A 27330-nucleotide genomic window follows, 5' to 3' on the forward strand; every position below is an offset into this window, starting at 1 on the left:
TACTTTTGAGATAATTCAATAAACCATACACAGTTATGAAAAAAGCAAAAATGTTACCTGAAGCAACCTCCACAATAGTCAAAATGAATAGTTTCCTTCTGGAAAACAAGTTAAAAGAATAATAAATGTTACCAATGAGCTAGCAGAAAAATGCTTACTTTGCATTTTAGAACAGATAGACTCTTGTGTTATAAAAATAAGAACGTTCACTTTTAAATGTAAATAACGAACTTATGGCTTTACTTTTGACTCATGTTTACTGATATGCATGGAACATATATTGAGATATAAAGTGGTTGAAATATATGTTCATCTATCTGGTAGTCAAGACATTCAGTGAAAATAAAGTGTTTAGGTCTTTTCTTTTGTAGTTTGTCGTCAGATTTAGATTCAGGTGTAAAAACTGGTATCTAGAGGAAAATGTTTAGTTTCAGAATGTTTAAGATGTTATCAATTGCTAGATCTGATAGGCTCTAATTTTATATAGTTATTTAAATCATTAAGTACTTTGTTCTTTAAACTGAGTTGATTTCAATACTTTTCTTTCAGGCTCAGTGCCTCTTATGTTTCCTTTTAGAAATCCCCTTTGCCTTCCTTGCCGCACAACCTTTACCCTAAGTTCAACTTCAGCAGCACTAACCCATTTGCTGATTCTCTACAGTTCAACGCTGACAAGGTTGGATAATGCCCATTGTCTTGCCACTGCGTTTTGCAAAACCGTTTTGTTTTGTGTTACTACTGTGCCTTTGTCCCAGTTCACCGTTTACTAAATTTGGGCAGGGAAAAAAATAAACAAGAACTGTGTTTGGAATAGGCATGCAAATCCTTTCTTTAACATATTATCTTGCCAGAGCATATTCATTTTTATAGCTAAAATTAGATGGCTCTTCTGAAGAGTAAGGGAAAATCGTAAGTCCAATGCCTTCCCTGTATATTGGTGTGAGTAAATTTTCTGATACTTTAATTTTTATTGCTAGATGTATAAATTGCTTTCACACATAATTTCTTTAAAACCTTGTATTGCTTTAAGTCCTCCACAGACTTATACAATTCCTTCAATTTATTTTGTGAGTTAATCACTCTACAAATAATTGTATTTGTGTAGGAGTCTGTTGAATATTCATGAAGTGTGTCCTAGTGAGTCCCTAAATCAGGGACTGATGTAACTGATTCATTGCTTTATAAATCTATACTTAAATAATCTCCTATTCTGATGAAATCATATTCAAAATTCAAATAAAAATTTAGAAGAACTTATATACTATAATTTGATCATGAAAAGGAAGAAAATAGCTTCTTTCAGGAAGCATTTTATGGATATTCATTGGATTTCATGTTACTATAATATGGATAATCAACGATGCTGTATCTGAAGGAATGTTTTCTGTTACTGTAGGAATTACAGAATTCAAGTAGAGTTATCTTCCATTGTTCTCCAACTAACCCTTTTGCCCCCACACCATTTAAGGTTTGTGTTAGTGTGAAATTTTCATTAGCAAGAAGGTGTGTAATAGTGTGCTATGTGTGGATGTTGTGTGTGCATACATGGCATGGAGTGATTTCAAGCACACTTTGTATTTTTCCCAATGAAAGCTAAACAATCTTTGTTAAAGAGTTAAATTTTTGTATATAAACTTTAAGAAATGTCAACAATAATCTAAGTACATGATCTCAGTGAGGAGTTTCAGGGTACTAATTGCCCCTTTGGTAAGTACAAATTTGTGTTTCTCCATTAGTCACTTATGTTAGGCCACCATTTTAGCTTACTTACAGTACGAAAATATGCCTAAGCTAGCTCATGAATGTTGTTTTTTTTTTTTTTTAACACAAATAGAGTTTTATTTTTAAGGAAAATAACAGCTCAGAAAAGTTGTGCAGTGAGATCTATAATGGTGGGGGGGAGCGGGGAAAGGAAGGACTAGGTTCAATATAAGGGGGGGTGCAATTGTATAGGGAATATCACCAAAATGAAAATGCATATATTGTGCAAAAATGAAAAATGATGTAAGAATTATATAAAATGAAATATTAAAAAATAAAGTAAAATAAAATTACTCTTCAAAAAAATCTATGAAATTTGTGTTATACATTTATTAAAATATAGGTTATTCAAATTAGATTTTGTGCTATTAAATAATGAAATGGGCTTTATTCATGCTTTCTAACATTTTCATTATTTCAAAGACATTTTTATTATAACCAAAAAAATTATAAATTACATATTACCCCTCACTTTAGTTTAATGAAATGTGATTTGATCAAATTAGTTTATTGGTTCCTTTTCACTTGTACATGGTTAATTTTAGAGTTTTATGGCATAGCATGTGGGATAATAGCATTTGTTTATATTTTTGACTGGCTAATGGTATATAATCCAAAAAGTTTAACACAGCAGATTCTGAAACTTGAAAATGTATTGCCCATAAATCCTATCAATTAGCTCTTCTGTGCTTTGCTAGAAAATAGTAATTTATATTTATTAGGAACCCTGGGGTTAGGTTAGAATCCTGAAGTGATTTCTGAATCATCAAAGTTTGCATTCAGTGTTAAATAATTTTAGTATTAGATATAATTTGTATTAGGTATATTAATTTTTTTAAATTTTTTAATTTATTTATGCATACAAGAGCTGGGAACAGGCCAGAGATATGGGAGAGTGAGAGGACTCACTAGAGACAGAGTGGGGAGTAGAACAGGCAGACTGACAAATACACTGCTGAGGGGAGCAGTGGGCAAGTCAGGAGAGGTCTGCTTTGTCATGTGGGTTGCTCCCTGGCGGGCCAGGGATAGAACTCGTGCTGCAGAGGCTGCAGATTGTGTCATAATGTGGTGCTTACTCCCTTGCGCCACCAGGGAGGCCCATATTAGGTATTTTTATTCTTGACAACAATTAATCTTAAGTGTCTGTGCATGCCTATTATTTAGTGTGTTCTGGAAGAAGGTTTTTTTTTAATATTACATTTTCCATGAATACGTATATAAAATGAGATTTATTCAAGGAATTTCAGTGTAGAAAATATGTAAAAGAATGATAGAGAAAATGTAGATTCCAGGTGTCAGGGACAGCTTTACACCAGGGTAGGAACTTTAGCTGACTATCTCTACTCTTGAATTACATACTGTCTTACTGTGGAAACTGGGAGGAGACAACATGGTATAATGGGATGTGCATTGGAATAAAAATTAAGCAAAAAGAAACCTATCACAGTGTGATTTCAAATAAAATTGTTCACTTCTCATGTCTTCAGATTATCTGCAAAATGAGTAACACAAACTCAGTGACTTAAGGATCTCTCAAACTCTAATATTCTGTTTAATCTATATATAAGAACTTGATGATACAAAAATCATTGTTTGAAATAGAACCTATATCCTTAAGTGACAGCAAGTCTGCCCCACTTTGGTGTGTATGAGTTATTCTTGCATGTTTTCTCACTTACCTGTGAACTATCTTGACAAGTGAATGATATTGTCCCTTAAAACCAGCCCCATAGGTTTGAGTCTGTGTGCTCTGTGCTAACAAACTAGCTCCCCTCATAGATGAATCTGCATGTGTAATGCACATTTTCATGGCTTGATTGAGTCATTTGGAGAGAGGATTCAGGTAGCAATAAAAAGTTGTTTATATTTATTCTCAGTAACAAGCTTTGCATTTCTTTGATCATTTCACTCCTCTGTTCATTTTTTTCCTAGTTTCTTGTAAGACTTTCCTAGATCCTCCCAAATCTTTCCCAGACCCTACACATGTGTGAAAATTTTGAATGCAGGTTTTTCCCACAGGGAAAATCTCTATAGTTTTTTACCATAAGCCATTTAGGCCTTCACATTAAATAATTCTGATTTAATGAATTTCAATTAATGGAATGTCCTATATACATATTGTTTTGTTTAGTATATTTAAACATACCTGAATCCTAGCATCCTGTGTACCATACTGTGTATATATGTGTGTGTGTGTATACACACACACATATCATGTCCTTTATGTGTCAGATATTTTAAAGCCAATATCTGTTTTTGACATTATACTCATTTTTTTCCTTATGTTTTTCTCCCTTTGACTACACATACCCACTGCATTCTTTTTGTTCCCACAGGCACCCAGTCAGTCAGAATCAGAGCCAGGAAAGGCTCCATTGTGCAATGTGCCTCCTCCCCCTTCTTCAGCATTTGCAGAAATGAGCAGTCATCATGCACAGTCATCTGCAAGTGAAATCTCAGAAGATGTGGACAAAGAGGATGAGTTTGGTTATAGCTGGAGTAAGTTGTCTTTTGTGACAGATTCAATAATAAAAGGTATTAAAATAGCTTTAGGTTTCTCAAGGCTACGCACTGGAGGAATAAGTATGTTTCAGCTTTAGTTATACATGCTGCAATTTTGTGTGGAAAAAGTACTGTTTGTTTTGCCTGAATGCAGCACACATTCCTCAGGCATGAAATCATGTTCTTCCTTTCCTTTAAATGTGCATTCCTGTTAAAGCCCACTTTGCTATTTGTGTAAGAATTAAAGAGGGCCAGGAGATCCCTCAGACTAGTACTGAATCAGCCTCCTTGTGGTCTTGAATAAGTCATCATCCCTCTGTAGGCCTCAGAGTCTTCATTGTTAAAACATGGTTGTTGTTATGCCTTGAATTTCTGGTATTTTTAGTACTAGGGTTGGTAACTTAGCATAACTGTCGAGATGAAAATTTTGTGCATTTGGCAATTTATTTAATTGTCTCTAAGTTTTAGCCTGGTGATTATCCCTGTTTTTAAAATGCAGTTCTTACCTCAAGTTACTAACTTTAATTTCAATAATATCTGAAGGGCTATCCACAATGCCTAATGCACAGGAAGTATTCAAAGGCAGTCGCTATCAGGAGCATTGGGGGTGTCTCTTTTTCTAAGGAAATATGTTACTTTTCAGGGAGATATTAAAAATTTCTCTAAAAGTTATAAATGCATTAGCACTTAAAAAGTTCATTTTAGGGCCTCCTGGGTGGCGCAGGCTTTTCAGCGCCACACTGTGAAGCTGTCCGCAGCCTCTGCAGCATGGGTTCGATCCCGGCCAGCCGGTGAGAATCTCGCATGGCGAAGCAAACCTCTTCTGTCTCGCCTGCTGCTCCCCTCAGCAGTGTATTTCATCAGTCTGCCTGTTCTGTTCCCCGCTCTGTCTCTGGTGAATCCTCTCACCCTCCCATGCATCTGGCCTGTATCCCAGTTCTTGCATAAAAATAAATAAATTTTTTTTAAAAAAGGTTCATTTTAAAAATACAGTCATTTCCTTTAAGAAAGTTATAACCGGGCCTCCCCGGTGGCTCATGAGCGCTGGCTTGCGAAGCTGCCCGCAGCCTCTGCAGCGCCGTTTGATCCCCGGCCACCGGGCGAGGGTCCCACATGGTGCGCAGACCTCTCCTGCCGCCCACTGCTCCCCTCAGCAGTGTACTTCGTCACTCTGCCTGTTCTGCTCTCTGCTCTGGCTCTGATGAATTCTCTCACCCTCCCGCGCCTCTGACTGTACTCAGTGCTTGTATAAATAAATAAATCAATTAAAAAAAAAAAGAAAGTTATAACCTATGCTTTTTGGAAGTACAGAATAAAAAGTTGTGCTGTTAGACTCTAGAAGGAGTCTGGAAGTGGCAATATGTAACGTTGATATAGTTAAGAACAATGCAAAATGCATATTAATCATAGAGTAACATTTTCTAAGTGATTATTACTGAAGTCTCCCAGAAGAATAGCAGGTACTCTGAGTAAAAGATGAAACAGAATGCTTCAGTTATCTGTTGTTTTATAACAGGCCACCCCACAACTTAATGACTTCAAAACAATAATTTGATGTTAATCTATCAAGGTTCTGTCCTTCATTGGCCTCAGCTGGCAGGTAGTCTCCAAAATGTCATGTAGTTCTGGCTGCTGCCTAGTTGTATATCTGCACCTATTACCTGGAGCACCTGCATGTGGCCTTCATTTTCAGATCAAAGAATAAACACTACCTCTTGAACATGTAGGGTGGGAGTTCCAATCTAATTAGACTTTTGTCTGAAAGCTGGGCCAGGTACACTGAATGACCTGGCCTGATGACTCAGTGAGATAAGGAAACCCATTTCTTGTATTCTGGTTATATGTATCAAGAAAGTGCCCAATGTGATGTAATATGCAAGGAGACTATTTCTATGGGAGAAAAGCTTCCACTGACCAGTGAAGACAAATATCCTGGTGTTCTGGTCTCTGCAAACAATAAAGTAACATTCTGATTTAATGAAGTTTTTTGAGTTTGCTATTTTTTTAAAAAGATTTATTTATTTATTTATACAAGCACTGAGTAGTCAGAAGCGTGGGAGGGTGAGAGAATTCACCAGAGCCAGAGGGGAGAGCAGAGCAGGCAGCTGACAAAGTACACTGCTGAGGGGAGCAGCGGGCGGCACGCCATGTGGGACCATTGCCCGGTGGCCAGGGATCGAACCAGCGCTGCAGAGGCTGCTGGCAGCTTCGCAGCCCAGTGCTCAACTGCTGCGCCACCAGGGGAGGCCCTGAGTTTGCTAATTTGAATCATTGCTCTTGGGCCTGATCATGTCGAGTGAACTGATTATTCAGACACTGCAATCTCTGGATGCAAAAAATTATTCAAAGGTTGATACTTCAGAGAACCAATCTTACTGCTCTGATGGTCAGTGTAAGTCTAGTTTTTCTTAACTACCGAGGATTACATCTTGGTACAAATAGTGTCCTTTTGATATAAAACTAAATTACCTTCTGTAATCAAGCATTTGACTGTGAATTAACCCTCAGTACCAATGATTTAATTGTTGTTATGTTTAGAAAATATCAGAGAGCGTTATGGAACCCTAACAGGCGAGCTGCATATGATTGAACTGGAGAAAGGTCGGAGCGGCTTGGGCCTAAGTCTTGCTGGGAACAAAGACCGATCCAGGATGAGTGTCTTTATAGTGGGTATTGATCCAAATGGAGCAGCTGGAAAAGATGGTCGATTACAGATTGCAGATGAGCTTCTAGAAGTAAGTTCTGGAAAATTCTGAATTTTCTTTTGCTGAATTGGTGAAATGAAACCAACGGTTTCCAGAAAATCTGTCTGGGTCTCATAGTGTCTGAGAAAACTACCACTTGTCTAATAAAATAGATTGCAGCAATTTGACTCTAAGCCAAATCTCTACTGAGTAGAATCCATGTTCCCATTAACTTCCATTAAAAGGTCGTGGCTGTGTAGTGCCAGAAACAATTTTGGCCCCAAGACAGTAATAAAGATCACATTTCAAAAACATTTGTATGCTGCATTTTTATTAGAAGCTTTTGAAAAGCCAAATGACCAATCATACCATAGTAAAGATACTGACCCAGTAGACATTCTGGAAGTTGAATGGTATAAGTGATGAGGGTGGCAAGCAAGGGGTCAAGGTGAAGGCTAAATAACAAAAGCAGTAACTCATGCAGTCCACCAAACAGATTTGTAGGCCATCCTTTATAGTGTTGGGAATTGTAGTTGCTCCTGTTGTTTATCCTTGCTTCCTGTAGCCTGAGATCCACATGTGTTTGTTCTGTCTTAATACTCTTCTACATACCTAATGAATTTCTCTGTTGGCTGGGAGTGCTCATTCAGTGATGCCTAAATGATTGGATGAATGGCAGTTTCCTTTATATTCTTTGTTTATTAGGCACATTTTGGTGCCCAAGTCTTAAATCTGCCAGTGACCAATTTTCAGGACTTGTAGTTTAAGACTAACTAGGGAAATATGACAGTAGGGTATTTCTCAAGATATCTTTTCAGGTCATGACGTGCTTCCACTGATCCCTTGCTTTGTTCAGAGTATGCTGGAAGCCCAGTTCCTGTCAGAAGATTCCTCTCTATAAGTGGTACTTCTTCCTCAGCAGTTCATGGGCATCAAGACTATATGCATGCAATTTTAGAGTTGCTTTAAACTTGAGTTTTTCTTTAGTCACCATGAAAGTCAGGTTCATGTTCTGGAAAGGGAGAAAAAAAATGAACTTTACTTTTAGTTGATGTGATTAAAAACTTAAGAAGTGAAAATTCCAGGCTCAATGAATAATGTTTATTTTTCACAGATCAATGGTCAAATTTTATATGGAAGAAGTCATCAGAATGCTTCATCGATCATTAAATGTGCCCCTTCTAAAGTAAAAATAATTTTTATCAGGTGACCATTTTCTTTGTCATTTAACTTAATACTTTTTATTGGCTTTTCAATTCTGTGTTCTTTTAAATGAAAAGAAAACATAAATGTGTGACTGTTGTAATTCTTGGCCTTTGGGGTTATTGAATTTTTCTGATAATCTTTCTGACTCTTGAATTTACAAAAGAATTAAAATGATAGGAATAATTATGATATGTCTATGTCTTTTCTTTTAGAAATAAAGATGCAGTGAGTCAGATGGCTGTATGTCCTGGAAATTCAGTTGAACCTTTGCCTTCTACCTCAGAGAATCTTCAAAATAAAGAGGTATATAGTTTGCACCTCTCTGGGAGAATTTGATTGGTTTTACCACTTACTAATTCATTTCCTTTTTTTCAGTTAGCAATTATGGAACTTTTGCAGAGATATCAAAGATTAATAAATTGGTCCCGAACTAGTTTAGGGCTTAGTATAAGAGACAATAAATAAGCACACCAGGGCCTCCCCGGTGGCGCAGCAGTTGAGTGCTGGGTTGTGAAGCTGCCCTCAACCTCTGCAGCACCGGTTCGATTCCCGGCTACTGGGCGAGGGTCCCACATGGCGTGCAAACCTCTCCTGCTGCCCTCTGCTTCCCTCAGCAGTGTACTTCATCATTCTGCCTGCTCTGCTCTCCCCTCTGGCTCTGGTGAATCCTCTCACCCTCCCGCACTTCTGACTGTACCCAGTGCTTGCATAAATAAATAAATAAATAAATAAATAAATAAATAAATAAATAAATAAATAAATCTTAAAAAAAAAAATAAGCACACCACTTACATTAGACAACTAGTAGATTCTTCATAGGGAATAATGAAGGTAGAAAAGAAGTTGTCATTTCTGGGCCTCCTCTGTACATTGGTTCGATCCCTCCCAGCCCTGTATTTCAGTCACTCCCCTCAGCAGTGTATTTTAGTCACTCTGCCCGTTCTGCTCCCTACTCTGTCTCTGGTGAATCCTCTCACCCTCCTGCACATCTGGCCTGTACCCCAGTTCTTATATAAATAAATGAAAGTACATCTATAAAAAAATAAAAAAAAAAAGAGTTGTCATTTCTATCTCTTGAAGGAAGGTGAGAATAAGACTTAATAGAGGAGGTTACACATGAATATATGTTTGAAGTAGAAAATTTAGAGGACAGAAACCTTGCAAGTAGCAAGCAGAATTGAGGAATAGCATGAAGGCTCAAGCAAATGCAGGGAACTGAAAACTGCAGAATATTAATGAATAGTGGGAGGCAGTGAATAGGGAATTGATGAGGAAAAGTCACTGAGGAAGGAGATATGGTAAAATCTTGAGAAACATGATTCTCATTTTGTCTTTGAAGAAGCAGAGAACTCAAGGAACGTGAATTACCTTTTTAAAAAACTTCCTTGGGGCCTCAAAGGAGTTGAGAAGGCCTCTAGCTGTTCTAGCACCTCCCCTGCATGGGTCTGGAAATAATGCAGAGAAAAGCCAGCGGTTGCAGGGGAGAAAGGTTAAAGGAAGGAAGAAATGATTGGAGTAGTTCAAGAGGAAGAGATAAGGGTGTGAACTGATGCAAAACAAAACAAGAAATGATTCCATCCAGTGTTTAGGACTCAATTTGATATCATTTCATCCCCCAAATAAATGTACTGATTGAGGAAAAATGAGTGATTTACAATTTACTTATCTAATAAACACTTGCCTGCCTTATGCCAGGTTATCTTCTTTGAACTAGAAAAAGACTGGTGGATAAAAGTGACAAGTTGTACAAGGCTTACAGGTGTCTGACTTGGTGCCTTGATGAGTGATTTTCTTTTAACAAAATAGAAAAATGAAAAATGGAACAGATATTTATAAAAATGGAAAATACATGTTTGTGGCAGTTTAAGAATGAAAGCCTGGTGGAAGTATAAGTTGGGACATATGGTCTGGAGTTTAGAGATGAAGTCCTACAGATGAATATGAGGCATTTGATGGCCATTGGCGCTGGGGCTTTTACAGAGGGCCCAGGTGAGATTTATGTAGTACTGACAATTAGGAGGAAGCCAACAAAGAATTGACAGTGATGGTGAAGAACAAACTGGTATGTTGCAGAGAAACTGAGGAAGTATGCTTTTTCAGGAGGGGTAAATTTACAATCTGAAATGCTGCAGAGAGGCTAAGTAAGAGGATAATAAATGAAGAGAGTTCATTGGATTTGGCAATTAGAAGTTTAACAGAAGCAAATGACAGACAAGACATTAAGAAAGAGAAAATAGTGTCTAGAAAGTCTTCAAAAATTATGAGATCTTTTTGTAGAAGTTTCATTTTGGTTTGGAAAAGCATGAGTGTGTATTTAAGGTGAATAAAAGAAAATAGTAGAGAGTGAAAAGCTTATAATTATAGGAGACAGGATTATTAGTGGGAAATGGTGAATGAATAGAAATGCCCTTCCACAAATGAATACATAAACATTAGGTTTATCCATACATGGGTAGATTTACAAACCATTGTCTCATTTTAACTTTTCAGAATCCTCTACTAAGTCGAGTGGTTTATTCAAGATTTCTAGATTATAAAGGAGAAAATTTTTTAAATTTGAATTGTACTAAGTATTCCCATTAAGAAAATGGAATTTGTTAGTAATTTCCAGGTAAAATATTTAGTAGCTCCTAAGTTTACTTTAACATACTAACTTTAACATATGTGGGACAGGGTTGCTAGTAGATTTCATTATAGGGTAAATCTGCTTGGTCATGAGAACCATTTTGTGTCTCTGTGTTCTAAAACAATAGTGAATGTGAATATAATGTTCATAAATGGCATAAAATGTTAAAATAGCAATAATATAGTATTATCCAATATGTGAAATAATTTTGATTACCCTTTCTTAAACAAAAATACATAACAGTAAGTTGTTTATTTTGCTATTTCCTTCCATTTATTAGGCTGAACCAAATATCCCTACTTCTGATGCACCTGTGGACCTCAGTTTGTTTAAGAATGTGCAACATCTGGAGCTTCCCAAAGTAAGTCAGCTTTGAATAAAAATGAAACGATGTGAGTACTTTCACATCAGTGTTATAATTCACTGGTTCCCACACATGGGTTCCCCCAGACTAGCAGCATCCAGCATCTCCTTGAATCTTGTCGGAAATGATCTGTCCATATCCACTGATTAAGAAACTCTGGAAGTGATGTTTATATTTTGATAGGCTTTCTTAATGATTGCAATGTGCACTAAAGCTTGGGAAGCACTGTGCTAACTATCTAACTAATATTTATTATCTTTAGGCACCCAGCTTTTTTTTTTGTATGAAATGCAGCAATCTCTCCTCTGATTTATTAACCAAGAACCTGATATGGAAGAAATGGAAGAATAAAGAAGTAGGCTGTAGTCTCTGTCTTTCATAAAACTGAAAGCTCAAGTAACCAGAAGTTCCACTAATAGAAATCAGTGCCTTTTTAAATAAAATAGCTGAGCTTCAGTTTCCAAATGACCTCTTTAGGTAGTTTGCTATATAGAAATCTATAATGCTTTCTGGTGCTGCAGGCTCATGCTAGAATGCAGGAGAACAGTAGAATGGATAAGAATATAAGCGAAAAGAATAGTGATGTGCTTAGGGAGGAAAAGAAGAAAGGAGGAGGTGTGGTGTAGTATAAGGGGATAATTGCATGAAATACTGCAAGACAGAAGAGGAGTGATCCATATGCAGCTTTCCAGCTGTGAGGCTGTGTGAACTCCAGAGTCGGTCTGTCTGGAGTGAATCCTTGCTCCATCAAGTATATATTTTATATATTGTATGACCTTCTTTTGTCTTTGTTTTCTCACATGTAAATTGGAGTCATAGGATTACCTTAGAAGTGGGTAAACGTAGAGATTGAATAAATGTTTATAAAGTGATTGGCAAAATGCCTGACATGTTCAGACTTTCTTAAGTATGTAAGGGGGAAAAATACTGTGACTTTCTTGCTGTGGTTTATTTCTTATAGTACATAACCCTGCACAAAAATGAATTCCTCTGGTTATGGTATATATGCTTAAGAGATGCCATTATGGGCATTTTGTATTGTAGAAGTAAAAGAACAAACATCATTAAAGCCTTTTGACTTTTTTTGTCCTGAAGTCCATGCATTTGCATTCAAGAATCACTCACGCTCTTTCCATATAAGCTCTGCTGATAGCAGAATCGTTTCTTTTTTTCTCCAAATTTTGAAAGTAGAGTTTGTAGTGATTAACAGTTCAATCATTTCCCTATAATCTGTTAATTAGAAACATTTACATATATACTGAATTCATTATTATGAATGATTTTTTTCAATCTGTTTATGCTTATCTTTCGAAAAGTCCTAAATAAGGTAATGTTTTCTACATGTGTCTTTTCATGACATTGATCTAATTTATTTACATAGAGTATAGTACAGCTTAGGATTTAATAAGTGCACAGAAAATACTGGTAGCATGAACTTGTTAAACATATGAGTGGGGAGCAGGGCTCTAGTGCTTGAGATAACAGGTTTAAAGCCAGACCACCTGGATTAGAGCCCTAAATTTGCCACTTACAGATGGCTGGCTGTAAGTCTTGGTAAATTTCTCAATCTGCCCACAATTTTCCTTCTACCAAATGGAGGTTGTAATAGCACTTACTTCATAGAGTAGTGAGAATTAAATATTTATTATGAGAATTAAATGTCTATAGCATCTATTAACTGCCATACATTTGTAAGTGTTGCTTGTTATTATTGTTACACTATTAGGAAAGAATTAGCTGGTAACGAGATGTCTGACTTTGTGGTACTAGTTTTTGCTGATGCTTTCTCTTTAAATTAGTCTACCTTAATTAAGGTAGATTTTTACATCGTCCTAATCCTGCCTCAGGCTCTTTCAAGGAGTTCCATTTTCAGACAGATAAAATCAAGTTCTTTGCCCTGCATTCAGAGGTTGTGTTTAGATAGTTCATTGTAGATGTAGAGTATTACATAAAGAAGTACTTCTTTGTGGCAACAAAGAAGTCTTTTGGTGTGGAAAATTCCAAATGGATGATACATAATTTCCATTGGGCAAAAGGATAAGGATTTGGTCAGTTTGGTAGCATGTTGAGCTTTTCATTCATTAAGCCTTATTCTTTTACCGCTAGATTAGGTTTTGGGGCTTTGAAATTCTGGCAAGGTTAGAGTATCTGAAGTATATTGGGTTATATCCTATAGAATTGTAAGTAGAAAGATTATATGTTTAGTAGCACTTTTGTATACCATATGAAGCTTTCAAACCCTTTCTTAATTATACTTGATCCTAGCAGCAACTTTGCTGTTGGGAAAATTTTATTATTTCATATTTTTATGATGAAAGTTTTCTGCAGCTGGTTAGAAAGTGAATTAGAACCCAGCTCAGCCAAAGGTGATAGTTTTCTCTGTCTTATGCACATAACTGATATCCTGGAAAGAGTGGCAGTAAAGAGACACTCAGTGATAGTCAGAATGCCATCAGGCATTATTAATCTGCCTCAGAAAAGCCAGAGTTGATCATCTTTAAAATGGTGGTGCAGCGTTGCCTTGATCTTAAATGTCTAATGGGAAACCTCGCTCCCCTGTGTACATTGCAGAGAGAACATGACAAGATTCTCTTTCTTTTACTTTACATTTCCATGAATGGAAATAATAATGACAAGCCATAATGAAAATATTTAAAATTCTATTTTAATTTTATTAAAGTAACTATTAAAGAAAGATAAAAGTCTATTATTGAGCATTTGGTTTTGATACAAGAAAATATGGAAAATATAAACAAAGGCGGTGTAACTCTGTAGGTTGGGCAGGTTTTCAGTGTAGGATTTTGAGGTCAAAGTCCAGAACATTTTCACTCTGCTGCAGATCACAACACAACTCTCTGGAGAAACAAATATGCATACTAACCACCAGAAAGGACAGAGTATCTCTAAGGTCAGAATACCTGTAATCTCTCTGCTTAAAAAAGAGGGTGGCAGAAAGGGATGAAGGAATCCAGTTTGGTAGTTTTTTCTAAGCCATCAGTAAGAAAGGGAATGGGGAGGAAGATACTTTGGCTTTAAATAACTTAGTAGTTAGCCAGTGATACAAAACTAATGAGAAAATGTTGTATGTTGATTAAGTTATCAAGTGCACTTTTGTTCTCTGGTTATTTTGTCAGTTACACATGATAGGTGACTGTTGACATATTATACATATACACACACACACACACACACATATATATATATATATATATATATATATACACACACATATATATAACACAAAGGTACTAGAGATTATACATATGGATGTGAAATATTCAAGTGCAAACACTTGAATAGTCATTTTATGGGAGAAATGGATGGATTTTCCCATTAGAAAATTTATAATTTGCTTAAGAAAATAAATTTCTATTTTTAAACAGTTATGTTTGTTGAGGTACTTGATATATATCACAATGTGTGTTTTAGGGGTATAGTTCTCACACCTCTACAAATACATGTTATCACACTACTCCCTCCACTAAAGCACCAATAGTCTTTCACCATTGAAGGGATTATGCAAGTTTTCATTGCTTTGCTACTACTTGGGTATAAGATAGCATTCAGTAGTTATGTCCTTATGTCTTTTCTTTTGCATAAAATTAATCTGTTTTGAATCTTCTGAGTATTGTCATTTTTACTTCTCTAGGATCAAGGGGGTTTGGGCATTGCTATCAGTGAAGAAGATACTCTCCATGGAGTCATCATAAAGAGTCTAACAGAGCATGGGGTAGCAGCCAGGGTGAGTCTTTGCTTTTCCCTCTGTCATAAACTGGTAGAGAATTATTTCTGGAAAATCACTCAAAATTGGACATATTTTAATTTAGGATGGACGACTCAAAGTTGGAGATCAGATCTTGGCTATAGATGATGAAGTTGTTGTTGGTCATCCTGTTGAAAAGGTACTTTTCCAAAAGAAAGCAAATACTGATGTGAACCCATCCTTGTGCATGGCTACTGTGTGTGTGTGTGTGTTTGTGTGTGTGTGAGAGAGAGAGAAAGAGAGAGAGAGAATATATGTGTTTGGTGGATCATAGTATTTTAGAGTTCTGTTAGACAGATATTCTTAAGGAAGAGATTATGCAGTTCTTCAGTTTCTGTTTTCCACTCATGGTGATGTTAAGAAAGTTTTTATTGACTGGTAAAGTCAGTTTGAGGAGGCATTGTGGATAATTACCATTTTGGTTTGCCCTTAGGAAACCTTGAAGCATTTAAACAAAGGATAACTTAGTTTTAATACCAACAGAATATTTTTAATGCATATTTGTTCCATTAAGTATCTACTGTGTATATTGCTTTATAAACATGTTTTTAAGACTCACTCATTAAATCTATCACTTTTATTGGGTTAAACAGTTCTTCAAACCTGAGTTTGCTCCTCCTTTAAAGTGATTATAGTACTTATGAGGAATCTCCCTTGAGACCTTTCACATAAAAATGGCAGAATAAAAAACTGTTACTCTTGAGACTTGGTGTGCAAATGTTTCCATCTATACTTTGGCCAGCAAAAAACTTAAAGCTATTTTTTTTTTTATATTCAGCTTAAATTCAGCGTAAATACTAGCATAAATTGGATCATTTAATCCAGAGTATCTGTGTCTTAACTTTCCATTTGATTGATTCTTCTGTTGCAGTTTTTCTTATTCTGATTTTGATGTATGTGTTTCTTTTCCATTCATAACGTTCATGTAAGTTGCTTCAGATTCACTGTAGAATCAGGAAGTGGGAACAATATCGCTTATGTCTTCTAAGGTTGTAGAGAGCAGAGAGGTAGATGAGAAATGTAAAAAGGTTAAAAACCCTGTACTTAAGTAAGGTAGAATATGGTGAGAACTAAACTTACAGTAGAAAATGACTGTGGCATTAATGTGTATCAGCTAAGTTGAGAAACTAGAAAGAAATTAGAATCATTCTTTCTTGCTCCCTTAAGTCCTGACAAGGAAATAATTTTCCTATAACTCATTTCTCAAGCATAGATAGAATTGGACTCCAATTATAATAGTGACTTCTTTGTTTACAGCTACTAATTTGCTTTTATATTTTGTTTGCCCTCCACACCAATACCCTACCAGTTTATTAGCCTTTTGAAAACAGCAAAGACATCAGTGAAACTTACTGTTCATGCTGAGAATCCAGATTCTGCTTCAGCCACTGGAGAAAGAAAGAACAGCTCCCAATCTGCAACAGCCCTTCCATCTGGCTCCCAGGAACCAGAGCCCATCCGAAGTAAGGGCTAGTGTCACCTGAGGCCCGCGTGTTTGACACACTTGAACTCAGCAGCATGTCCCTAATTGGGAGCCAACTGCCTGCCTGTAGTTAGTGTTTGAAAGGCCGCAACAAGGAGGCCTTGGTGAGAGGTGGTATAAAAAGAGAGACTCCTTAAGAGAGAGTGCTGGCCTATTAGGCATGTGATGATGTGTGGTACAATAATTGGCCATCTTAAATAGCCATCTACCACTCTTAGTCTCGTTCTAAAGCAAGAGAGCAATACTCTGCTCTCCTATGACCTTCTCCTAAGGGGACCTGTGATTTAATAAGGTTTCTGACTGTGAATTAGAATTGATGCTTTCCTTTTTTTATATTGAGCAATTGATTTAACTTCTCTAAGTCATAGTGTTCCCACTTCACCGGTGGGATCAGCTATGCCTGACCCTGGAAGAAAGAAGAAGGTTAGTCAGTGCCACGGTACATGTAGTGGATCCAGTCAAGTAGATTGATATGGATTCCATTGTAGTATATTGAGACAAATTATTCCTTTGAGTTACTTTTTGAGGAAAAACTACAGTACTCTTTAATAAAACAATTTCAAGTTTTGAAGTATCAAAAAAAAAAAAACATTTGAACACATTGTCCTATTGTGTAGTTGGGGAAAAGAATGTTTCGGTTCTAAAGTGAAACATTCAGTTTTTTTAAAAAGCTGTTTAAAACACTTGTAATATAGTCGGGGGAAAAAAGTCTTAAAGTAATACATATCTGATGAACATAATTCTTCATTTAGAAAGACTGAGTAATTCACCAAAGTGTTAAAAATTTATGGAAATTTTCTCAATTTTCAATTTTATGTTGATCCCTAAATAGTGTTGTCTAAAAAATATGAAATGCTGAATGAAAACATAACATAAAAGAAAATATCTTACACCTGTTCTTACCATTTCAGGAGGAAGAAAATAGTCTGTCTCAGATTCTTTCCTAAAAAGAGAGCATCTTGTCTAAAGCATAAGCTACTCTACCAAGTGTCCTAGTTTTCTCAAAATATGCTGTTTGTTGTATGCTCGTTGGTACATCATAAAACATATGATATAAGATTATCATAAAACAAGGTGTGAAGTTACATTCTCCTTGTTTGTTCATTTCCTTATCAATTCAGCTCTGAGCATGCATGTACCTGGATTTAGTATCTGAATTTATGAAACATCAAGAGAGATACAAGGAGACAAACTGCATATAGATCTTAACTTCATGTTTTATAAGATCATACATTAAATCCAGTTGCATATATGCTCAGATTTAATTATATAAGATTTGCTCTAGAATAAGAAGAAAAGGGAGAAAAAACAGAAACAGTAAAAGCTCTAAAAGGCAAGCACTATGGCCAGAACTACTGTGTGCTTTATGTTTTAAGGTCTCACTGAATGTTTTTGGGCCCTGCCACACATGTCATTTCTGAGGTTTATAAGTCATAATTTTTTTTAAAGATTTATTTATGTATTTATACAAGCACTGGGTATAGTCAGAAGCGTGGGAGGGTGAGAGAATTCACCAGAGTGGAGAGCAGAACAGGCAGACTGACAAAGTACACTGCTGAGGGGAGCAGCGGTTGGCAGGAGAGGTCTGCACACCATGTGGGACCCTCACCCGGCAGCCAGGGATCGAACTGGCGCTGCAGAGGCTGCGGGCAGCTTCACAACCCAGCACTCAACCTCTGTGCCACCGGGGAGGCCCTATAAGTCATAATTTTAAAACAAGTTTGTTTGACTCCAATGAAATGTACATTATCAAAGCGAAACTAGAGGTTCAAGTCAATTCTGTTTTCAATCCTTCATATATATTATTGCTATAAATCTAAAAACTACAATATAATAAAATAATTAAGCAGGTATTTTTGTGCCCACCCACCACCTTAAATTACCAACGATGATATAATCATATTTGTTTGATTTTTTTTAACATAGATAAAAGATTATTGAAATCTTCTTATTACCAATCTTGGTTTGTTTTCCTACTCTGTCCTCCCTAAGGCAAAGATGTTGGTGAGTTTGATAGATAAGGCCATCTAATCAATTTTTATTTGCTTTATTTTTTTAAATTTTAGGTACTAGCAGATCATCAACACCAGCAATCTTTGCTTCTGATCCTGCAACCTGCCCCATTATCCCAGGCTGCGAAACAACAATTGAGATTTCCAAAGGGCGAACAGGACTGGGCCTGAGCATCGTTGGAGGGTCTGACACTCTGCTGGTGAGAGGCTTCAGACACACAGGCAGGCCCCTCAGCCAGCCTAAGAGTTTGTCACTGGGAAGATTGTTTTCAGTTTTATTAAATGAAATATAAGGGCTTACCAAAATGCCTCATACATTGTTATTTTAATTGATCACATATTCAGCTGTGCACTAGGATGTTTATCTTGAGTACTTTAATCTGACTCAATAGGATTATTTTACACCTGTGATTGTGACCTTTAGGTTCATAATAGGTCTGGCAGTTCCCCAGTCCTTGGCATAGTTTAGTTTCCTTTTGTACTGTCCATATATAGTTGGATTATTGAGATAAGTTTGAAAAAATGAATAATTTGTTTGTAAAATTTTCTAAATACCAAAAGTAACTTTTCAAATCTAATCACTTCATTTGCAGATAGGAGAGGTGTTTTATATCTATTACATATATATGTCTTTACAGATGTATAGTTTATATTCTTTACATTATTTTAAATTTTTCTTTAAATTACTATCATTAGAAATATAAGCTTCTTTGAATCTTTAGTAATTTTCTTTGAATTTTGATATACAGCCGTAAGTCTGTAAGTCTATCGATATCTATAGAAGTACATTGTGTTCTAACTCCATTTCTACTCACCATTCTTTGGGAGAATGGATAAAGGATGAGTGTTCATTTGGGTCCTTAGGGTGCAATTATTATCCATGAAGTTTATGAAGAAGGAGCAGCATGTAAAGATGGAAGACTCTGGGCTGGAGATCAAATTTTAGAGGTATGGGATGCTATGTGTTTGGCCTTTACAATTAACAAAGAAAATGTTGCTTTGTGGAAAATGGACTTTGTTTTCCTATTTCTTTCTTTCTCCTTCTCTCCCCTTTCTATCCTTTCTGTCCCTCCTTCTCTTTCTTAATTCATCATATATGCCATAGTCACTTCCCGTTTCTATGCAGGTGAATGGAATTGACTTGAGAAAGGCCACCCATGATGAAGCAATAAATGTCCTGAGACAAACACCACAAAGAGTGCGTCTCACTCTCTACAGAGATGAGGCTCCATATAAAGAGGAGGACGTTTATGACACCCTCACCATTGAGCTGCAGAAGAAGCCAGGAAAAGGTCTGGGATTAAGTATTGTTGGCAAAAGGTATGACTTGAAGAGGACAAAACCAGTGGCCTTTTGAAAATAACTGACTTCAAATTCTTTTGAAGAATACTAGTAGTAATGGAATCATCATTTCCTGTTAGTATTCTATAGGTAGTTATCGTCAGCCCACTCAGTAATGTAATGTCAAACTTGAATTTCAAACCTTATGTTAGGGGATTTTGAAAGTACTGGACAAAAAGTCATTGGATATTTTTTTAGTAACTGCTTTGTACAAGGAAATATATTAGGTTTGGGGAAACAGAGTCAAGTAAGGTATGGTTCCTGACTTAAAAAAAAAAATCTCAGTTTGGTAAACAAGAATTAAATATATCCTTGCAACAAATAATCTATTGCTGAGTGACAGAGATGAATTGTGACGAGTCGTGGAAGCAAAGGAGAAAAAGGGACTGTACCCGGAAGACTGGCGCTCAGACCATCTGTCACCACTGAATGCCAATGAAGTAGAGACAGGAATTGAATCTTTAAAGTGAACCTTAAACAGATAGCCGACAATTTGAAAGATGGGGGGGTGAGCACGCTGAAAAAACCACCTTAACATTTCATTTCCAGCTTCATTTTTATTGTAAGTTGAACAAAGACAGTTGAGCAGTAAGCTGGCCTTCATCACTGCCAGGAGATTGTGATGTCCAGCCCCTGGAGTTCCTTATCACTCTTCTGGAGACCTGGTCTCAGTCTAGTCCCACTGTGCTGAGGCTGGTCATCAGATAGCACTGGCTTCTTGCACTCCTCCAGATGTGTTCTCGGGCTGGAAAATTAACTCTGAGTAGACAGGCTATAAACAGTATGTGTGTGCAGATTTCCTGCTACACTAGCTTAGTGTCTTACCAGATCTCCTCCCCTTCCCTAGCCCCTATCAGGGCCATGTGACTCTGTTTAAGGGAAGTAAAAAGAGGTGACTGAACTGAGGTAAAAAGTAATTAAATGATAATTTGAGGTCCAGTAAAAGGAAGAAAAGGATCAGCGTGAACAATAACATCCTTTTAAATGGGAATTGAAAGTTAAATAATAGAGTGGGGTGGCAAACTGGTGGACATATGTGGATTTAGTACCTACTTTAAGTATTTGCATATAAATAATATTAATAAAAATATATAATAGTAAATTCAGCACCATTATTCTGAAAATGGGAAAGCAGGGATCAAAAGGTAAAAATGCCTCATTTGAACTCATGGCCTTGGTAAGCTCAAGAGATATAATTAAACTTTCAGTAAACATTTCCACTTACAGTTATCTTTCTATTCCAACAAGAAATTCTTGGTTTGTTCACAGTTTCATCAACGAAAGGAGGATTAAAATGAGATTCCTATTTGCTCATTTTGAATAAATATATCTTATATGAAAGTTAACTTTGTAATGACTACAAAATAAAAGATTACAAGAATGGTACTTTTTTTAAGTTCTAGATAATATTTGGTTTAGTGTGAAATACACATTCATTATTTTTAATGTTAATAATGTTTATGTTAATTGCAAAGTTTTTATGTAACTACTGGTAAATATTGGTTCCAGGTTTCATTATGGCATAGAAAAGAACAGTAGATTAAACACCCATGAACTGACTGTTAAGTTCAGATTTTGCCATTTAATAGCTATATGACCCATAAAATGAAAATAATAGCCATTTTTACTCAATATATACCTATTGAAGATGAAATATGCTTATGAATAGCTGTTTAGTCTCTGAAACACTATATGAACTATTTATCACAATAACTAATTCCAGTAATGTATTAGAATTTCCAGTAATGCAGAAAATGTTAACATTTTTTAAAGCCATGAAAATAGAAGTAAGTTTTTCAGTTAAAAAATTTACCTTTGTATGAAGTATTTCATGACATTTGAGAAAAATTTTGAAATACAAAATTATGTTTGTAGAAATGACACTGGAGTATTTGTGTCCGACATTGTCAAAGGAGGAATTGCAGATGCTGATGGAAGACTGATGCAGGGAGACCAGATATTAATGGTGAATGGAGAAGATGTCCGTAATGCAACTCAGGAAACTGTTGCTGCTTTGCTAAAGGTAAAAGTCTACAATATTTTGTAGAATAATAAAGAAGAAAGAGAATGTAAATTGAGTTACCAAAGTCAAACAGGTACTGAGTTCTTTTATTTAAAATGTCATCTCAAGAGCCTCTCTGGTGGCCTAGGGGTTAAGTCTTAGCACTATCACTGCTACATTCTTAGTCCAATCCCCAGCCAAGGAGGTGACCCCCAAGACCTCTCCTGTCCTGCCTGCTTCTCCCCTCAGCAGTGTATTTCAGTAGATGGGCCTGTTCTGCTCCCCACTCTGTCTCTTCTCCCCACTCTGTTCTGCTCCCCACTCTGTCTCTTCTCAACACTCCCTCCCCCCCACACACACACACACCTGGCCTACACCCCAGCTCTTCTACACAAAAATAAATAAACTCGTTAAGTATTTTTTTAAAGACATACTTAGAAGCCAGATGCCATATTTAAGTGACAAATTGCTAAAGAATAAACATATAGTGTTTATTCACTATATGATCTTAATAAATCTGTCATCTTTTTTTTCCTGATTCACTTTATTTTCTATATGCATGTTTATTACATCGTCCTTCATTTTTCTACAGTATATGATTTCCCATGACATTCCCACCACCAATTCACCCGTGCACCATCACCATAGTCCCTTGTGCTCTTCCCAACCTTGTTTTGGTCCCTCTCCGTCACCCCACCTAGAGAATGTCTCTGGTCTGTGGTTGCCTGTTGATTTTGATTTTTACTTCATTATAGTTACTTTTTTTTCCTGATCCCTTATTTGGTTCCTATAAATTCCTCCTGTCAGTGAAACCATACGGTATTTTTCTTTTTCTTTCTGGTTTCTTTTTTTTTTTTTTTTTTTGGTTGCTCACCTTAAAGAGGAAAGATTTATAAATAAAAAGATTTATAAATCTAAATATTATAAAGATTTTATTTATAAATCTTTCCTCTTTAAGGTGAGTAGTATATGGATGTTTTTGTAAAGGAAAGGACATACTCAGACAGCAAATGAGAAACAAAAAAATATTAACTTCGTATTTATATTTGAACTTATCCTTATGACATGTGGCATAAGTGAAGATTCTCATCTTTGGGCTTTGAAAAGTGATTTGGCAGAAATTCAGGAGGTGACAGAGGAACACTCAGGGTACCTGTGGAGATTATACTTTCTGGATTCTGCTGTTCCAGCCTCTTAGCCCCTTTCTAGGCACACTAGATTGGATGTCTGTGTTTTTCCAGACATGAAGAATGTGGAAGAGATTTAACTGTCTTGAGCCAAAGAAGAAAATATTTGGTTCAAATCTTATTCTTACTCTAAAGCACAATGATTAAGCCAGTGTTACCTCACGTTCCTCAAGTTAAACAACTGAACTATGTAAAATTTGACTTAAAAATCAAAGTGAATGCACCTCCCTGATGGCACAAGGGATTAAGTCTCACCGCTGTCAAGTTGTTTCCAGTCACAGCAACATGAGTTTGATCCCCAGCTAGGGCACATGGTCAAGCAGACCTCTCCTGTCTTGCCTGCTGCTCCTGCTCCCCACAGCAGTGTATTTCAGTAGATCCTCCTGTTCTGCTCCCCACTCTGTCTTTGGTGTCCTCTCATCCCCTGCACTTCTCGCCTACAAATCAACTCGTGTATGCATAAATAAATAAATCTTATGGGCCTCCCCTGGTGGCACAGCTGTTGAGCACTGGGCTGTGAAGCTGCCCACAGCCTCTGCAGCGCTAGTTCGATTCCCGGCCGCCGGCAAGGGTCCCACATGGCACGCAGACCTCTCATGCTGCCCGCTGCTCCCCTCAGAAATGTGTTTCTTCAGTATGCCTGTTCTGTTCCCCACTCTGGCTCTGGTGATTTCTCTTACCCTCCCGCGCTTCTGACTATACCCAGTGCTTGTATAAATAAATAAATCTTAAATAAATAAATAAATAATTCTTTTGAAAAAAATGAAAGTGAATGGGTCATCCTTATGAAGTGAAGGTGATTTAATGCAGATTTACCTGGTAGTACCTTCACTGGAAATTATATCAATAATTACCAGGTTTTAGTTCATTTTATATTATGAAATATATTTCCTCCATGAAGAATCATTTACTGATTTAAAAAGCAGAGCCTGCATCACTTTTAAAATAAATTGTAAAATACAGAGTAGTCATTTAAAAATTCAGCTCCAGGAACTTTAGGTTTATTTTCTGTCAGAGAATATTCCAGTTTCTAGAGGGGACTTAGGTTCCTACAAAATGCAATGCTTACCTCGTTTTCCTTAGCGAGGAGTGTGTTCTTATGACCTGAAGATAAATAGTTAAACATTGATGAGAAAAAGATCCGATTGGTTGGTATCCTGACATGTGTTGTGTGTCAAATGACATGAGCCTTCATGACAGTGACCAGCAGCGTTAGAACTGTCAAAGGTCTCAGGTGCTTGTAGGAGCTTCCTTCAGTGACTGGACTCACGGAGGGATTTTCAGGTGATCCTATGATTGTTTTTTTTTAAGATTTTTTTATTTATGCATACAAGAGCTAGAGTCTAGGCCAGAGATGGAGAGGGTGAGAGGATTCACCAGAGACAGAGTGGGGAGCAGGACAGGCAGATCTACTGAAATACACTGCTGAGGGGAGCAGTGGGCAAGACAGGAGAGGTCTGCTGTGCCATGTGTGCCACCTCCCTGCCTGGGGATTGAACTCGTGCTGCAGTGGTTACGGATTGCATCATAGTGCTGCATCTTAACCCCTTGCGCCACCTGGGAGGCCCCTGATCCTATGACTATTTACTGCTGTGTTTTTTGGTGGAATCTGGTAGATGCATATGTGTTTAAATTTAGTTATTAATAAAGTACACTTAAATGTATCATTTCTTACAGATTCATCAATTATTAACAATAAGGTAAATATTTTTAGTGAGGAATATCCTCCATTTTGAGATAAATTAAAAATAATTGTTAACTCCATAAAGCAGTAAAATTAATTTTAAAACTAAACCACTGTTTAAAAAATCATTCTGACAGTATATGATGAGAGCCTTAGCATAATTTTGCTATGTAGCTATTGCTGCTTATTGTTGTTGTTTTGAGTTCATAATTCTTCATTTAAAAAGCTCACATAAATAATCCTCAATTCACAAAAATGTCATGTGCTCAGGTTCTTGGTTGTGCTCTTTATGATAGGAAAAATGGATGCAACACAATTGACAAAAACTGTATAAATTTCACTAAACAAAGCAAAGCATATGGTATACATGTGTCTGTTTAAAACGATATTTATGGTAACTGTTAACGTGAAAAATAAAATCAGGGAGATTACAGAACACAAATTATATCTATATTGTAGATATAACTATGTAATATAAAATCTTATAATTTTGTTAACAGTAATTGGGATGTAATTATTGGAGACATATAGTCCTATTTTTCCTGTTTCATTTTATTTCCAAATTTTCTTTAATGAATATGGATTGCTGTAATAGTAAAAAAAACTTAATTTTTAATAATACTGCATTCCCTTGAAGTTTGACAGACACACATTGTAAGATAGATGAAAAAGTAATAACTTTCCATGGTGCAAAAATGTATGGAACTTGTTAACCTCTGTAGTTAACAGTTGGAAATGTAATTAGGCTCGAGATGGGTTTGGTAAGTCCTCACCCCTCAAAAAAAAAAAAAAAAAACAGATATTGCAGGTAAAGTTTTGATCTTTCCAAATTCTATTCACAACATGCATGTTTAGGAGTGCCATACCCTTGGTAGAAGGGTTATCAGAAGCAGCATAGTAATAACCAGTGCCTAATATCTATGTAAATGCTACTTTTTAAAAAACTATCATAAACATGGGTTATCTTACTAATCACAGCACTGGATACCTTCTCCATTTTTAAAATGCAGAATAAAATACTTACCAAGATAGGTATCTATTATGGTCACACAACTAGTAAATAATATTAAACCAGTATGTCTGACACTAAATGCTCAGTACAGGAAAATTATCTTCAATTCTTTGTGTTTATAGCAATGTGGCTTATTTAAGTATTTACAGCAGGTCTATTCAGGTATAGCTTGGCAAGCAGAGCTTATCAAATTATCTGAGTACTACTGTTAGGGGCAATACAAGTTGTAGTAGTGGTAGTGGTGGGTTTTATTATTTTGTTTTTAAATCTTTATTTAGTTCATTTAATACATCTAAATCTGTGTTTCATGAGGTAATTATTCAATTCTCATTTTTCCTTTGCCTTGGTAGAAAGTTTCCATGTAAATCATGAGGTAATAAGACAATTGGTGTTGTGCTGCCTGCATTATTTTTATTAGCTCTAATATTTTGTAAAAAACCTTCTGCAAAGGGTTGGAGGTATACTTGCATATGGAAATTTCAAAAGGAGGATGCCTTTTAAAAACTTTGCCTTGAAGAGTAAAATGTATTCCTAAAATCATCACAGCACTTTTCAATGTTTCCATGAAACAACCACTCCCCCAGTGTTCCCTAGGCACAGTAACCTTGGAAGTTGGAAGAATCAAAGCTGCTCCATTCCATTCAGAGAGGAGACCTTCTCAGATCAGCCAGGTGGGTAGCTGTGGAACTCATCAGGGTCTACAGTCGACATACCAAACTGAGCTCAGGGGGACCCTGACTGTGGTTCTGCCTGCGGGTGTGTGTGCAGACCTGGTGGAGTGGCTTACAGACAGTCTGATATGAAAGAGCAAGAAATTAGAGTAGACAGGTAAACAAAATGTAGAATAAGTAGTTTATAAGTCATTCTGTGCAATTTTATTTCAAGTATTCTTTTCTGATACGATTTTTTCCCCATAATCAGCAAAGTTCACCATTTAAATATATGTAAAGCAAACCAAGGTAACATTTTGAATTGTTTTGTAACATTTATTAATCTATATTCAAATGGAAATACCCCATGTAGGTGAACTGTAGATTCCTGCCACCTGTATACAACGTGCTTATATAGTTCAAATCTCTTTGCAAGCCCCTTGCCTCAGTTTTCTTTTCTGATCACAGAAGCCCATTTTCATCAGCCTGTCCTTAAAGCTCCCTTACTCACTCCTGATGACTACCTTTTTTTTCCTGTATACTAGCCCAAGTTGTGCCGTTGTTATTTCCTTTCTAGTCATGTACAACATAGTTTAAATTTTTGAGATTAACTTGAATCAGATTATGGAAATCCACTGAAATTTTAGGTTGATTGAGCTCAGTTTCATCCACCCTTCTAACTTCAGTTTATCTCTATCACTGGACAACTTCCTTGAGAAAATAATGAGTAGGAATTTTAAATTGCCCTTCAAAGTATTATTTGCACTATTATAGTATTTCTCTCTAGATACATTTAAAAAATTGAATTCTGATATGTGCTTTTTAGAGGATGCCTTATTGCTTCCAAAACTTTGTAAAATAATTGTTATATATTTGTAGATGAGTGAGGGCAGCCTGTCATCATTCACTTTTCCACTTTCTGGATCCAGTACATCTGACTCCCTGGAAAGTAGCTCAAAGAAGAATGCATGTAAGATTGGTTTGATATTTAAGCATGGTTTACAGATTTGAATTTTGGTCCTCAACGTTGATTTTTCCCCCATTACTTTAATT

At 36.3% G+C, this 27330-nt stretch overlaps 1 protein-coding gene across 6 annotated transcripts in view; it reads left to right on the forward strand.

The window, feature by feature from the left end:
* Nucleotides 1–27330, forward strand: part of MPDZ (multiple PDZ domain crumbs cell polarity complex component) — a 175962-nt gene that overhangs the window by 141673 nt on the left and 6959 nt on the right. For 4 of the 6 annotated variants that reach the window (XM_037492286.2, XM_054688743.1, XM_054688742.1 and 1 more), the window contains 15 exons: nt 578–676; nt 4098–4260; nt 6802–6998; nt 8062–8153; nt 8366–8456; nt 11060–11140; nt 14793–14885; nt 14971–15045; nt 16216–16369; nt 18456–18601; nt 19266–19349; nt 19528–19721; nt 21618–21765; nt 26212–26298; nt 27157–27247. In XM_037492286.2, coding sequence (XP_037348183.2) covers nt 578–676; nt 4098–4260; nt 6802–6998; nt 8062–8153; nt 8366–8456; nt 11060–11140; nt 14793–14885; nt 14971–15045; nt 16216–16369; nt 18456–18601; nt 19266–19349; nt 19528–19721; nt 21618–21765; nt 26212–26298; nt 27157–27247 — 1795 coding nt within the window. The remainder of the gene's footprint in view (nt 1–577; nt 677–4097; nt 4261–6801; nt 6999–8061; nt 8154–8365; nt 8457–11059; nt 11141–14792; nt 14886–14970; nt 15046–16215; nt 16370–18455; nt 18602–19265; nt 19350–19527; nt 19722–21617; nt 21766–26211; nt 26299–27156; nt 27248–27330) is intronic. The other 2 variants (XM_054688744.1, XM_054688745.1) reach the window with 1 other exon arrangement.

Source organism: Talpa occidentalis, unplaced genomic scaffold (genome assembly GCF_014898055.3).
Source record: "Talpa occidentalis isolate TD23 unplaced genomic scaffold, MPIMG_talOcc4v2.1 talOcc4.7, whole genome shotgun sequence".
NCBI classification, from domain to species: Eukaryota; Metazoa; Chordata; class Mammalia; order Eulipotyphla; family Talpidae; genus Talpa; species Talpa occidentalis.